Genomic DNA, 16601 nt, shown 5'->3' on the forward strand with positions numbered 1-16601 from the left:
AGCCCAAGAATATTAGAGTGGGTAACCTATCTTTTCTCCAGGGGATCTTCCGGACCCAGCAATCAAACTGGGATCTCCTGCAGTGCAGGTGGATTCTTTTAACTGGGCTATCAGGGAAGCCCTTCATCAGGTTAAGAATTGGCAAGGATTAGCCAAGTGACTTTGCACCAAGGTTTCTCACAGGGTTGCAACTAAGGTGTTGGATCTGCTTCCAAGCTCAGGGGTGTAGGACTCAAGCTTCTACAGGTAGTTGGGCCAAGGGCCCAAGTTCCTTGCTAGCTGAAGGCCTCTCCAAAGGCTTATTCACCTGGCAACTTGCTTCCCCAGAGCAAGGGTTCCTACACAGAGAGCACAGACAGAAGCCACCACCCCTTTGTAACCAAAAAGTGACACCTTGTTACTTTTGAACAGTCACAAAGTCCAGCCCACGTTAAAGGTGAGGGAATTGTGTAAGTGCTTGAATACCAGGTAAGAATCATTGGGGTCCTTTAAAAAGTCCTCTAATTTCCAACACTGACCATACTTTCCTCTGTATTTAATAAATCCAAAGCAACCAGTGAAATGTCTTAAGGGCACAGCTCAAATTGCAGGCAGCTGATACTTTCATAACATGGTCCAGTTCTGCCAAATGGAAAGCAAGGCTTGTTATTGTTACAGTATTAAAATGGGCAATAACTAGATGTGAATTAAGGACAAAAGATTATGATAAAAGAGTGAACTTGGTAGGATATAAACCCAGATAATCTATGTATGGAAAACCCTCAAGTCAGTAACAGAAGTAGGTACTAATGTAAACTTGCTTAGTTAAAGCTTCTAAACACACGATCTCAATTTTTCTGGTTTTTTAAACTGAGATGTTTCTGATATCCTAAGGAGGTGGTGTGGGTTAATATCTGTGCAACGACTTAAAGGATAAATACGTATCATCTAAGTAGTTTTTGAATTTCACCTCTGGAACAGCTTAATGGTTTCCCTGTGTATACTCAGGGTTGTAACTCAACTCAGTTTGATGGTTCCTTTGAGATAGCTTAACACAAGACCTAGAGGGACTGCCTAGAATTGTCAGTCTGATGAACATGCTGGCTTGAAGAATTCCAATTTAATTTTTGGTTGTTTTTTAAACAGGTTACATTCTGGTCAATACTACAATACGAACACACTGTGTATTATACCTTAAAGCACAGTTCAATTAAAACAAAATAATTAAGCAGTTTACGTAGAGTTCAGGGCTAGAGAAGGGCTTTATGAATAAACATTATCACAAAAATGAAAGGCAACTTAAAAAAACTGGAAAATGTGACAGAAACATGGCAAAAATGTTACCAAATCATCAAACAGGGAAGCATGCCAAAAGAAAAGTTGGGTAACGTAGGCAAATGACCAAAAAAAGGCCAATAAAACCTATGAAACAAGATTCTGACCATACTAGTCATTAAATTAAATTAATTAAATTAAATTAAATCAAATTAAAACAAGATACTCCCCTTTTGGGGCAATCAAACTGGCTATTAGGAACAAAATGAGAGAGATTACAACAGGCTCATTCAAACACTGTTGGTCACCACAAACCAGTCCAACTGTTCTCCACTTAAGTTAGGCAACATTTACTAAATGCCTTTAAAATGTGCTTACTCTCTGCCCCAGCCAATCCCATTTCTAAGAATTTATACTGAGGGGTGAACGAGACAAATACATGAAAGACTGTGTATTCCAGTGCCTTGAGGTTCACAAAATTTTGATATTTTGCACTTTGTGATCTTTAGAGAAAAAAAAAAAAAAAGACAACCCACAAATATTCAGGAAAAATGGTGCTGAGTTATAGGAATAACAATTTTCTTAGAATTTTCCAAAATGTACTTTGTTAATCCCACTTCACCTCCTTAAAGATAGAAACAAAGCTACCAACCACACAAAATGATATGTGTTTAAGTTATACAGTTTCACGGTATATTAAGTCCAAAAAGCAACTCAACCAATCCATTCCTCCATTCTGAAGCTAGGTCAGATTAACTTGGGCAACAAACAGAAATCTTCTGGAAACATGTAGGTTATTAAATAATTTTATTGTACTGCATTTACAAAGAAAACAGACAATGCACCCAGTAGAAAGAATAAAAATGTGTTTGGGGTTTTATTTTTTACTGAGAGCAAATAGAAATCCTTTAGTGAGATCCTGGCAATTTGACAGTAAGTTCAATAAAGGTACATGGGAAAACTTGGAAGATCAAATTCTGCAGCTGCCTCTTTCTACGGCTTTGAATTCATCTGGCTCTTTAAGAGATGGGGGGAAAGCCCTTATTTGGTGGGAAAACATTTCCAAAATGAAGTTACAGGTTCTCTCATTACATTTCTCTTCATGTTAGTTGTTAAAACAGGGCCTTCTATTTGTGTATGTTTTGCTTAGTTCACTTTAATGTCATCACCAGAATTCCTATCATTCCACAATTGTGATTTTACAGTGTAGGAAAGAATTCAGTTCTAGTCTGGTATTGCTTTACATGTATATATCGCTGAAAACCAAAAGTGGATTAGAACTGCTGAAGGATTTTCCCTGCCGTTGTTTGATACAATCTATTTTCTTTATTCTTGATAGGTGCATAGACAGCCTCATTTAAAATTCTTTCTACAGGAACATGTCTGATTTCAGGATTACCATCAAGGATCCGATGAAACGGCTGGCCAGTTATTCAGGGTAATATGTTTGTGAGTTAAATGGATTGCATAATTGCACCACTTTTTCCTTTGCCTTTGTTGGTAAATGACAGAATCTAGATTCCAATTTTCTGTACAGAAAGTTGGCCACCCAGCAGTCTCATCGCTGCTTTGTTAGCGGAGCCTCAAGTTGCACCTCCTTGGCGTTCTGTAAATCAGTCCCGTAGCCACTTCTGGAGAATGCTGAATCCCCAAGGCCCACTTGGTCCGTGCAGAACAAGCAGCTGTGACCCCAATCCTGCCCCTTTTGCTTTTCAATATGACCCGAGGAATATATGTAATGTCTAGGGCAAGTCTAGGAGAGGCTCATCCTAAAATAAGATTCACAAATTCCTTTTCCCATTAAAAAAAAAAAAAAGCCTCAAGTACATTTCAATCATCTCAAAATTTAAAACTTACATTATACAAGGAAATAGCAGCAGAGAATGGCTAATCTTAAACCAATCGAGAAAGAAAAGTAATAAAAACAAACACAACCCTCAAAATAAACAACAATGAAAAAAGTACCATCCCACCCCCTCCCCTTGGTTCTTGTATCCTGGGATTTCGTTTAAGACCTGAAGCCTCTGAGAAAATGAGAAGGGCAAAGCCATAAGGGGAAACTGCTTCATGGCTGAATTCTGGACGAGGTAAAGCAAAGGCCCTAAATAAAAATTGGGGACTGTTTGTAAAAAAAAAAAAAACAAACCCAAGAACTCTAGGATAGTTTCTTCTTAGATGGGAAAATCTCTGAAACTTAGTTCTCTTTCCCAGAGTCATCCTCAATTCTTTAATTATGGGGCAATAAACTCAAGTGCAATGAGTAAAGTGCCAGCCAGGGATTAAAAAACAAAAAATAAACAGCCAATCAAAGTAATTCTGCTATTAGGGTACAGAAAAGACATAGGAAAGGACTGTTTGCAGAACATATGTGGTTCTGAAGAAATTACTAGTCAATGGTTCCAGTTCTGTTTCCATCAAAAATCAGACTGAAGATTCGAGGACCTTAGGGTTATTAAAGGATGAAAGGAATTTGACAGTGCTTTGAACAGTGATAAATGTTACCTAAATTTGGTGTTTATACAGCTCATTTAAAAACACAGTAGCTTAAAAGTCGCAGAAAAAAATATGAAGAAAAGAGAACAACAGAAACAATCCAGGAAGATGATGCAGCCTGGATACAGCAAGTTTAATGTCTCTGCTGTACATAGAAGTAACACCCTTTCCCCTTCTCATCCTCATGCTGGCAACAGGATATGCACTAGAATATTTGACTCTTAGAGTCAGTGAATAAAAGGATGAGCTCATACATCTTCATAGCTCTTTTTAAAAGGATGCTTATAATTTAAAGGATGTCCTGATGGAAAGACAAGGGTACAGGGTGTGAGGCTGTTTCACATTTTAGTCCATTAGTCTTTGGCAGAGCCCAATCAAGGCCAAATTCACCTAGGATGCCCAATGGCTGTGGGAGGATCTCCACAGGGTCAAGTAAGCAAACCCAAATGAACATGTTGGATTAAATAAAAGACACAAACACCCTAGAAACCCTTGAAGGCAGAGCTTCACCCTGAAAAGGGAAGGGGGAAATGCTTGGAGGGGAGGGGTGGAGGGCCAGCCCGTGATCTCTGCTGCAGTGCTGGACTGGGCTTAAGAGTTGAGCCAAGGGTGCCGGAGACAATCGGCGGCAGTGGCCCTCTTCTCGGGGATCAGCTCCAACATGGGCAGTAAGAAATCTGTGAAGCCGGCTGCCTCTTCCTGAGGCCACTCATACTTCTCCACTAGAACCTCAAAAAGGCCCCAGGGTTTCAGCTTCGTGATGTGTTTCAGGTCACCTACGGTAAAGACAGTACAAAGAAACTGACCAACATTGCTAAGTGACATTGTTCTGCGGAAATCCAGGAACTAATCCAGGCAGTCTATCAAGAAATCAAACTGCCACCAGAATCTAATCCTTCTCTATTCATAAAGCACCTCTCTTATCTAATGCCTTCCTTGGAAAGAAGTGTCTCCATTTTTCACGAGGCCTAAAAATTTAAAACAATATTTTGATCCACCATTCTAGGATTTTTCGTCCTGAGCAAGTTGGGTAGGCCTGTCAGGAACGAGGTATTCACTAAACTGAAAATTAAAAGCTGATATACTCAGCATGGTCTTATGGTATTCAGAGGCAATTTATTACCACATATGAAGAATAATTTGCTTGTACTCTATTTTTGGCTCAATAATCTAGTAAATGTTGCTTCAAAATAAGGCAGTAATTAAAAAATAATGAGCTAAAAACCACGTCCAACATGTATAAAAATAAAACTAAAAAAACACAAATTTTCAGATACAGCTGAATCACACTGTACCATTTTGGAACATCAATCTCCTTTTGCCTCCTCGAAACAATTTTTTTTTTTTTAAAGACAGTCAATTATCAGTGACTTGTTAAGGTTAATGCTGCTTTAAATTTTTTTTTCTTATATAACACTTATTTGAAGTCTCTTCTGTGGGCAGTGAGTGCCTGATTACCTACTTGGTACATGCATGCCATTAACCTGACTTTGCACAAAAGGAAGAACTCTCAGGAAGCACTTCACCATCTTCTTGCCCCAAATAGAAACATTAAGAAATGCTTGCTTGCTCTCAAGTGCTGACAAAAAAAGATTTTTCTTAGCACAAGTATAGAGATTTTGAGGAAAAAGGGAACCATGACAAAAAGGGAAAAAAGGTTGGACAGTTTTCTAGCCCCTTGTAGGATCAGGTTTTCACATTTCAGTATTTGGAATGCTTAAGAAATACATATTTAAATATGTCAACATAATATTATCCAGTAAAAAATTTAAGGTGAATTTTATCTTTGTTTTCCTTACTAATAAATGATAACATAAACTTATGAAATTCAAAGTATAAAAATTAATTTTACTTGTCTTTTGATAGAACTGCCTCAGCAAAATCTGCCCATTTTTCAGAAGTGCTATAGTAGGAATAATCAACGAACTATGTGCCCACTACTAATTTAATATGAAGTAATCCCCATTTAGAAATCAGGAGACTGAGTTTGGGTCAAAGATCGTATCAGTAGTACAGCAGTTGGAATCTGAACCCAGATGGTCTGGCTCCAGTCTCTGCTAAGTCACAGCTCTGCATTCAAGGAAGAAGCATCCTTCTTGAGGTGTTGAGGACACTGTACCCAGCAGTACTTACCTCTTCATTGTCAAACACTTTTGTCCCCTCAATGTCTGGGAACAAACACACTTCTTTTACCTTTTTTGGTGAAAAATTCCTTGGAATATTTTCCTGCCACAATGAGCTTGCGAGGCACCTTCCCCAGAAGTTCTATGATCAATGCAATGTGATCTGTATGTTTCAAACATTTCAAGAGGGGGGAAAAAGACATACATAATAGGAATAACGAACATAATTCTAAACACTGGCAGAAAGAGTAGCATGCACACCTCTTTGTAAAGCATTTCAGCTTGCTTTCTGTCCTAAATGAGAAGAGGACTCTATCCAACTAATGGAGAATCCAGAAAACCATTACAAATCAGATAACCACTCCAGTGGGACTTGAGTGGTAACTAAAAACCATCTTGGTGTGAATGCTCTGCTTCCTGAAGCTGCATCCCTGGGACCTAGATGAAAACTCATGTTAACAATACTACCTCTGCGATTGAAGAAGTCCTGTGAATATTTCCCACTGAGGGCAAAGCGTCTTGGAATTCTGCCTATCAGCTCTATAATGTGCGCAATGTGGTCTAAAATAGAAGGGTAAGAAGAACAGGATCAAGGACAAGCTGTAAAAGAGGTTTTTCTATGAATAGCTTTTTCAAAAACTAGCTACTTAAAAGGAACTACAAATAAACCCAGGATACTCAAGGGAAGACTGGGAAGGCCAAGAATTATTTCAGGTGATTGATCACCTGTAGTTGGCAAGTCCCATTCTAAAGTTTGGAGGCTTATCTATTTTATTTCTATTTTGTCTATATGTTTAGGTTCAGGTGGGTTTTACAAGTAAGGTAAAAAGTGTACCAATATGCTTCAGACATTCTAGGATAGATACTGATAACAGATATTTATAACAGTGTTCAATAGGGCTCTGTGGGAAATAATATCACTTTATTTAAGAATGTTCATGACAAAGCACTCACATATGATTAAGTTTTCACAATCACCTTGTAGAACAGGCCAAAAATTAAATACCCCATTTTAAAGGTGAGAAAATAAAACCTCAAGGTGAATGGACTACTTGAGTTACACAGCTAATAAGAGCTAGAGCTCAGGTAACAGCCCCTATCTCATCATGTCTTGTCCAGAGGGTTTTTTGTAATTTAATAAATTATAGTTTTAAAGAAAAAATTAGCAACAACATTTAAAGCACAGCTATTATACTTGACCACATTTGGCTCTAAAGTGTTTAAGTCATGCAGTGCCTTGTAACTGTCCCAGCAGGACTATGGACTGTGAGCGCTGCTAGGAGACGTGCAGTTCGTCTCCAGGTGAGCTTGGACTAGCCTGCATCCACACCTACAGACAGCCCTACTACCTTTCTCTGCAGGTGGCAGAAAGGAAATACGAAGAGATTTAAAAAGCAATGGCTCCTAGCCACAAAACAGTTTTAAAAATGACTTTAATTCTGCAGTTATAGAATCAAGGTCAAAAGGAATCACTGAAACCTTCTAATAATGTATCTCAGAGGGGAATAATATGCTAGGGACATTCACATATCTGGGAATTTGGGAAGGTTTCAGGTGCTTCCTATTTTTCATGTAAAGGACTCACTGGTGTCATTTAAAAGCAGCTTTTTATTCATGAACTCACTATAACCTTTGGGCGGTCTGACTGAATTTATGATCTGGTAACAAGTATTTCACTGATACGAAATTTTTGCCAATTTTAGGCAGGATCTGCAAATAAGTATCTTTTTATACATTAATTATAAATGAGACTATAATTTGTCTTACTGTAAACTTCCAAGTAAAATACTGGTTCTTTTATTATTTTTCTTATGCTAAGGAATTATTTTCCCCTTGAAATCGTAACATTACTTTTAGTTGCAGCAACCTACCTCTCGTTTATCAATTAATCATAGGATTAATATACCTGACAGGCAAAATTATTAAGTATTATTCTAAGGTTTAGGGCTGTGGAATGTCTCTAATAGCAGAAGACATGCTACTTAGGCCCCAGTCCTACCATGACTCCTAACCCTATGCCTACACTAGCGAGGGCTAAGCGTTTACTTTTTCCTGCTCCTATAGTACTGAGGTTTTATCTCAGGACTATTAGTATTGACTGGAATGGAAGGGAGTAAGTTATGATCTAAATATCTAGGGTAACTGGTTCTCTCACGTCTCTTGAGACTTTCATTTACATTTCACTTTTCAGGTTTGATAGCATAATACCCCATATAATATAATTCTAGCCACTATATGAGTTTTGTACCACAGACTATTTATAGGGAATCTAGGGAAAGAAAAAAAATTAATTACCCTTACAAAACAGATATAGTAGGGCTTTCTTTTTTTTGCTGTGCTGTGCAGTGCAACATGTGGGATCTTAATACCTTGACCAGGGATTGAACCTGGGCCCCCTGCATTGGGAGCATGAAATCTTAACCACTGGACTACCAGGGAAGTCCCTAGTAGTGCATTTCTAAAACAGTGTTAAGTCTATGCCCCCAAACTTATAATCCAGAAAAGAAGCAAGCAGATAATAGGGAAAATCAAGTGTGTACAGAGGTAGTAATTATAGTATATTCTTAAAAGGGGCTTATGTATTGAAATTATGTCCAAATTGTACCCATTAAAATAGGTATATGGCTGTGGAGATTAGTTAGCAGAGCATTTTCCAAACAATACTTATTAGGAGGTTTTACTAACACTGCCTATTGACACCCCAGTTTGAGAAAAGAGCACTGTCAGTTCCATACAGCACAGAACCTGTTTTCTTAAAGGATCAAGGAAAGCACAGAAAGTAAAAGACCTATTTTCCACCCTGGGTGGGTACAGTGGCAGTACTCTCTCAAAGTAATCCCCAATGATTCTGAAAACAAAAGCGCCAAAATCACATAATAAAGAAGGTAAAACATTCCTTTAATAAAGTTCTTAAATTCATGCTATCATCTAGTTACTTGAACGCCACCATGATTAAAAAAAAATAATCACACATTTAATTGTCTGGTTTCACAGCCTCTCAGATAGAGCAACTGACAGCTTAGGCTTTTCCTACTGGTATTGTAAAATATAAACCTGTAATATTTTCTTTTAAAATGGAATTCTAAATGTTAGTATCATTTAAAAAGAAAAAATATATAGCTTTCATTTTCAGAAAGGAAAAAAAAAAGAACGCTAAATGCTGTATAATTTATATAGACAAAGAGGATATATTCTCTGCATTCAAGGAGTGTATGTATGTTGAAATTGACTTCCGGATAAAGTTGGAAGCATAACTAGGCAACAAATCGATGAACAGGTAGATCCAAACTGGGTAAAGAATGAATCACTGATTTACTAATATACAGGAAGGAAGACAACTAGATGCTTTAGAAGAAATCTGGCAAATACAAGTTTCAGTTCAACCAACTGTGGCCTTTTCTCTAATCTTTACATAGAATTCTTTAATATCTATCATAAAATATCTACTATATCTAATACTTAATATAAAATATATTTCTTTTCTGGGATTTATATATACTTAGCACACTAAGAAGACTAAGGCTCTTTAGTACTAACAGATGACAGCCACCATGCACAGACAGCCTCAGGTGAGAGGACCTACCTTCATCTCGAGTGTACTCCTCCCCCGAATGAGGTTCAAATAAATAGTCGCCTGTGGCCAGTTCAAAGGCCTAAGAAAAAGAGGAAAAGCTTATGAAAGCCTTAAAAAAAAAAAGACCTCTGGGAAGTTTACTGCTATTTGGCTCAATTTTAGTAATTTTTTTTCTTGGAAAAACCTGCAAATGATCATTTAAAACATTGTCTAAAATTATTCTTAAAGAACTTTCCTTTCACACCTGCACCTTAATAAAATGGAGCAAGAAAACTGCAAAAGCTCAGTTAATATCAATATATGGATTATTCCAAGCCCCCTGCGTCCCAATCTCTTAATCATTAATTCAACTCTCTTAAGTTTCTCTTTTTGCTCAGAGAGGGACATATCTAAGGTGATTCTAAGTTATTAAATTATTCATGAGGTGAGTATTTTTTAATAAATTCACACATCTAGAAATTAAGATTTTGTACTTAAAACCAAAAAAATTCAGAAATTTTTCTACTTAGGACTCTTTAGAGTTTGGTAGAAAGCACTTTTAAAGTAAGTTTTGCTTTGGAAAGCACTTCTTAAACTGTCCCAGATAGAGAGTTCCCAATTCCTTGGTCTATAGAGAATCAGAAAAAGATGAAGTATAAACGGAGTCAGAAGCCACTAATACTGATCAGCAGGTATGCATTCAACAATCAGAAAAAGAGAGGCATGTCTCCTATAACAAGAAAATTTGTAAACAGTTTAAGAGGGCCTGAAAAAGCGATTTCCTTAGGAGTAAGTGTCAGTACAGAGGACAGCATCCGAGTGATGGGGCTGTATTAATTTTTCAATGATTAACAAGAGAGCAAGTAATTTAACAGCAGTTTTAAAAAGGACCTTATTGATATAAAAAGTACAGTTATCAGTCAAGTGCTAGTAACCACGGGTTAATTTTGACTGACTCAATGGTGCCAAGTATCCCAGACAATCTCAGGAATGTGGGGTGAATTTAGTTGGGGCACATTCTCAATTTAGATCCAGGTCTAGGTCTTGGTGGTCTGCCATTGTCACAAAAGCAGAGTCTTTCTCAAAAATGTATCACCTGGGCTGTACTACTGCCCAGAACAAGACCACAAAACCAGAAGTTTCAGGATTGTCTCTAAAATGTCAGCAATGCTGTGTGGCTCCTTGCTCAGCATAGCTTGTTTTACATGCTAGCAGTTCGTTACTGAACTACACTGATAAAGCAGATACTTGTTACACCCTCAAAGCAGAACAGAAACAAACGGATTCTTGTTCATCAAAATTTGTCAATCTCTCCTAAAACCAGTACTTTAATTTTTCCTCATGTTGAGATTCAGTGAAAATATTACAAGTTAAAAAAGAAGATAGTTTTCTAAAAATTTAAAATACTCTAGGCACGTTCCTGGAAGTCCAGTGGTTAAGTCTTTACTCTTCCAATGCAGGAGGCATAGGTTCAATTCCTGGTTGGGGAACTAAAGTTCCTTCCACATGCCATGTGGTGTGGCAAAACAAAAACAGATCAAAAACACTAAAACTTTCCACCTAGATACTTAAAGTTCTCTAAAAGAACTTTATTTTTGGAACATAAGGTAGTTGCTTATTAGTTACAATTTTATAATTAACAGTACAAAAAACCCAACCCAAACCAAAAGATCACAACAGAACTAAAAACCCCTAGAAACTTGCTTACAAAACACCTAGTTGAACATCTTTCCTTTACAGATGAGCAACCTGACCAGAACGGAAAGGCCAAGTCCATCCCAGATCCAGGGCTCTGGTGCTACACTCCTGTCCTTGTCTCATGCTGACCAAAGGGCCTATTCTATGCCAGTCAGGGTCATGCTAACAGCCACAGGCAAAACCAGTTACTAAATCTAGTGTGCTGATACCTCCAGATAATGGAATATTATTCAGTGCTAAAAAGGAATGAACTATCAAGTCATGAAAAGACACGGAGGAACCATAAATGAGTATTACAAAGTTAAAAAAAAAGCTAACAAATCATGCTGTTTAATTTCAACTGTATGATATTCTGGAAAGATAAAACTGTGGACACAGTATCTATTCTTTATTCATTCTTAATGCTCTTCACAGAACATTCCCTTCTTATAATTGCTTCTAACTTTGTAGTATCAATCACTAAAGTGGTAGGCAATCTCACAACTTGCCTTTTTACTTCTCAGAAAGGGTCCCAATCTTTCTATCAATTGATTGCACAGGATGAAGGAGGATCCATGTCTCCAGGACACTTATGATATTCTAAGATTTATTTTTATTCTCTGAGTATGGTGATATTTAAAGCAATATTTCTATGTCTATTAGCAAATGAGAGAAATCTGGGGTAATAAATGGGGCTCAAGTTTTCATGATACTGTCTCAAGTCAGTTAAGTACCTTCCCTTACTCAACAAAATTCCTGTATGTGAGCTGGTCCAAAGAGGGGCCTACGTTAACCAACCCCTCCTTTCATCTTTTTTGCCTTACTTCTTAAGCCTGACATTGTCAGTACTATTTTCAACAGCAAGCAGGACTTACTGCCCTCAACTAAACTATTAAAAACCACATCATAGTAAATCAAAGGCCACCTACACACTAGCTATATTTTGTATGGGGGCATCTGTATCAGTTATTTCCTCTACCACATCAAATCCCTCAATACAAAGCTTTAAAGTATGGCAAGAAAGAAGTTTTTTTCCCAATGTTTTTCATCTTGTGCACCAATACCAAACCATCTTCATTTCGGGTAGCCCCCTGCTTAAAAGACCACTGATGTGTCAAAACAAAATAACAGCTGAAATTATAGTTTGTTTCTGGTTTAGTTCAGTCATTTGATGGTCCACAAATATTTATTAAGTATTATTGTATACTAATGAATTTGTTTGATCTTGTTCTTGTTTCCTGGGAGGGCACCTCTAAACTCTTGGGATTTCCAAGTCATAAAAGTGACTCTTATTCATGGTGGGCCCCTTAGGACCGCTCTTCAGTTTATACTAATAAGGTGACTCATAGTGGGTCCCTAGACACAGTTTCAAGAGCAGGGATGAACATGCCCCCAGTGTGGGTAAGACCAATTGTACAATCAGGAAGTTGAGGTGTTGAACTGAATGTTGTCATGCCTGACCTCCTAATCTCGCGGAAGGATAAGGAGGCTAGAGACTGTAATGAAATCTCAATAAAAACTCTGGGCACTCAAAGCTTGGGTGAACTTCCCTGGTTGGTGATACACATTGATTTGTCAGGAAAGTCAGGTATGCTAAGGACACAGAAGTTTCTTCATCTCTGGTACCCTCTCAGGCCTCAATATATGCATGTTTTCATTTGGGTGGTCCTGATTTATATCCTTTATATCAGAACTGTAATATTTTAGCTCTTTCTTGAGTTCTGTGAATGATTCTAGCAAATTACTAAATCTGAAAGGATAGTGGAAATCCCCAATTCGTAGCCAGATGGTCAGGAGTGTAGGTGGCCTGTGGACCCCCGAGCTTGCAGCTGGTGTCTGAAGTGAGAATAGTCTTGTGGAAAACTATGCCTTTAATCTGTGAAGTCTGTGATGACTCTGGGTAGTGAGCATTAGAAATGCACTGTAAGCACCCCCTCAAAAAGTCTCAGGCCCTGAACCAGACACTTAGCTATACATAATAATAGACATGGCTCCTGCCCGTACGGCACTTACAACAAGTAGGAGAGAAAAAAGTAAAACACACAATCACAAATCAGAATACCTCCATTTCAGGAAACAATTTAATATGCTCCAACATGAAGCTATTTGTGGGAAGTCATTTAATAGCAACTAAATCTGATCACTTGAGTAGTTGCTTGACAAGGAGAAAGCAGCAACTTAAGAATCCATGGATGACTGAGCTTCATGTCTGAAGAACTGCTGAATGTATAGAACTGTATGCTGCTAAGTCACGTCAGTCGTGTCTGACTCTGTGCGACCCCATAGACAGCAGCCCACTAGGCTCCTCTGTCCCTGGGATTCTCCAGGCAAGAACACTTGAGTGGGTTGCCATTTCCTTCTCCAATAGAACTGTATAGAATGAATCAATTTCCAGGGTTTTTCCTATCTGATAATAGAGCTGAAAGGGCAAGGGGTACCTGTAACCTGCAAAAGCAATACCACTTCTGAGCAGTTGTTTTTAACACCCACCCCCAGCCCCATCTGTAATAAGAAACATTTGGTTCCTTCACCTAACAGGAATTGGGCAGGAACTGAAAGGAATGCCAGATGTTTATACCTAAGGTTTTGAATTCAGACCTCTCCAGACATGGGATTTAGAGTGCCAGTAGTAAGTCAGAAAAAAATTTCTTTACTATTTTTTTAAATTGCTGGTCTACTGAAATTAGCAAATTACCACATAACAAGTTAAAGTCAACAGGAAAAACATTACCATGCATGCTGTGCTCCAAATGTCAGCAGGAGTATTATAGCCAGATCCTATCAAAACTTCCAAGGAGCGATACTGCCTTGTTTGAATATCTTCGGTGAAATGTTTGTGCTGAGTAAATGAAGGAAACAGTATTTTAAGATTCATTTATTCTAAAAAGTAACAAGTCATAATTGCTTAATAATGGAGATTAAGATAAATTCACCAAAGTTTTCCCTAAACCAAAGTTCTCGTGTGGCTCATTTCTTAAGTATCATTTTTATGCTATTGGCTTTAAATAGCACTTTTCTTTACATGCCATCTGCTCTAAATTATTTCTGCAAACATGAGCCTGAACTTACATATGGATAACACAGGTTAGGCAATAACAAATTGTTTTTTAAGAAATGGAAAACTATCACCCCAAACAAAAGTTGTTTGTTTGTCTAAAATACTTTGCATTTCAACATATAAATGTTCCCAATTTAGGTTCCATTCAAACTTTTCCTTGCTGTGTTCTCATCATGAGAAAATAAAAGATGTAGGTTTCAAGTTTTAAGAGCCTTACAAACACCACCCAAAGACTTCTTGCCTTCAGTCTCGTTTTGCTACCTCACCCCTCCAAAAATACAAAACATTTATCTTGGGGACCATGTTAACCACTATGGAGATGCAATGATCAAAACAACCAGTTTCTTTAACACATGTATGGGGAAAAGGGAAAACATCTAAAAATAAAGAAAACAGCAATTTGTGAAGCGCAGAATTTAGGCAGAGTAAGCTTCAGGCAGAAAACCAACACTGAGAGGAGCTCCAAAGGGAACAAGTTTGACCAGAAGTACTTCAGGTAGAGGGGACATCACAAAGGCATGGAAAGACATTTGCAAAAGCCAAACACAGCTAACTGCTAGGTTGAAGAGTTCAGATTTCATCTGGCGACAAAAGAACACCACAGCATGTTAGGAAACAGGAGAGTGTCCTGTAAGAATACTGACAGGACCTCTGAGAACACCATTCCGGTAATCTTCTTTTGGTTTATGGCCAGATTTAGGCTTAGTAATGAACATCTGAACAATGGCTGTGAAAACAGGAGAGAGAAGTGTTAAAACCAAGGACATTCACAGGAAGAATAAGCACAATTTAAAAATTCAATGGCTAGAAGTGGGAGACAGGAAGAAGAGTCAAAAGGAACTCTGTGGTAGAAGTTGTCAACAAAAAATGGGTGGAAAGCCTTAGAGAGGGATGTGGTTTTACAGGAAAACAATGGGTTCAGATACTGAGTTTGAAGTGGAAATGTACTACAGGTGATACACTTAGAAAAATGGACATGCTGTTTTCAAGGGAGCTGTCTCTACTCATGGTGCCTTACTACTGCCTTACAAAGACTCTGTAAAGGATAAATGAGGCCAAGAGTCATCAAAAGAAGTTGAACTGGAAACACACACATCCACTTATTCCTGAAACTCCACTTCTGTAGAGAATCCAGTGTTCAATTTTTAAAGAATAAACTTGACAGGGACTTCCCTGTAGGTTGCAGTTAAGACATGTGCTCCCAATGCAGGGGGCCTGGTCAGGGAACTAGATCCCACATGCTGCAACTAAGACTCGGCACATTCAAATAAATAAATACATTTTAAAAAACAAATAAAGAATAAACTGACAAAGACCGAGAATGGCAAAGAAGTCACAGCAATACAGTTTAGGAGCTGGAAAGCAGAGAGATCATTATTAAATGTCTTAATGGATCCAAGGAAGCTGAATAATAAGCCACTAGTGAAAGCTGAGAAGCACAGTGATAAACACCACAGTATTCCTCCTCCCAAGGATTTCGAGGTATCAGGTTATTTCTGGAAGTAGGCGGGTAAGTGGGATTGAACAAATGAACACTGCTTTAGAACACCTTTTAAAGAAACAGAGCTCAGAACACAGGCATGATGCAGTGTAACAGCCCTTCCCTGACCCAACACAGAGGTTTTGTCTGAAGCAGGTAAAACAGCTCCTGGAGGATGCTCGGCATGGTTGAGGGGAGAGTACTATTCTGAATACAGGGCAATTAAGTGACTATATGTAATTGTATGCTGAACCCCCAGTTTTCTAGCTTAACTCAGTTTTCAAAACACTAGCAGTCAGGCATTTACTCTCTGGTTAAGAGATTTGAGGAAGACTTAAATTTTCTGTGGGAAATACGACCAATCTAAGACCTTGACATCTGAGGATGAAATGAAACAGCTCAGACAGATCATTTTATAGTGAGTAATTCAACAAGATCCACCAGGCACAAAGCTTCTAAACAGCTTTCTGGCACTCCATTCAAATGGTCAGTCAGTCTTTTGTTTAATGACCCTAAACAAAGAAAGCAAGGAAGACACCATATAAAGAAGAAAATGGAAAAATAATATCCTCTCAGAGATAATCATGGAACCAAGGAACTCTTAAAAAGTAAGAATATAATAAGAGAAATAAGAAAATATAAGGCTTAAAAGCACAAGCTGAGAAATCTCCTGGAAAAGGAAGTGTTAGAAAATAGAAGAGATATGTAAGAAAATTAGAGAACCTGAATAAAATCTAACATTTGAATAATGAGGTACCAGAGCTAGAAAAGAAGAGAATTAAAGAAAAAAAAAAAATCAAGAAACAAAACCAAAGAACCAGCGTTTCAATACTGACAGCACACACTGGGTTCTTAGCTAATGGATGAAAATAGATGGCATGAGGCACATGGCTGTTAAACGATCCCACAGACTTCCTCAGGGGAAAAGATTTCATACAAAGGTCCAAAAATCAGAATGACTCT

The 16601-nt window shown here is 37.9% G+C and overlaps 1 protein-coding gene across 1 annotated transcript in view; it reads right to left on the bottom strand.

Annotated features, from left to right (window-relative positions):
* Nucleotides 1–2044: 2044 nt before the first annotated feature.
* The window catches only part of SRPK1 (SRSF protein kinase 1), a 73463-nt gene continuing 58906 nt past the window's right edge, over nucleotides 2045–16601 (bottom strand). Inside the window, 4 exon segments of the mRNA XM_061397983.1 lie at nucleotides 2045–4523; nucleotides 5941–6033; nucleotides 9454–9523; nucleotides 13832–13939. Coding sequence (XP_061253967.1) covers nucleotides 4339–4523; nucleotides 5941–6033; nucleotides 9454–9523; nucleotides 13832–13939 — 456 coding nt within the window. The 3' untranslated portion in view covers nucleotides 2045–4338.

The sequence above is a fragment of the Bos javanicus genome, chromosome 23, assembly GCF_032452875.1.
Source record: "Bos javanicus breed banteng chromosome 23, ARS-OSU_banteng_1.0, whole genome shotgun sequence".
Classification (NCBI taxonomy): domain Eukaryota; kingdom Metazoa; phylum Chordata; class Mammalia; order Artiodactyla; family Bovidae; genus Bos; species Bos javanicus.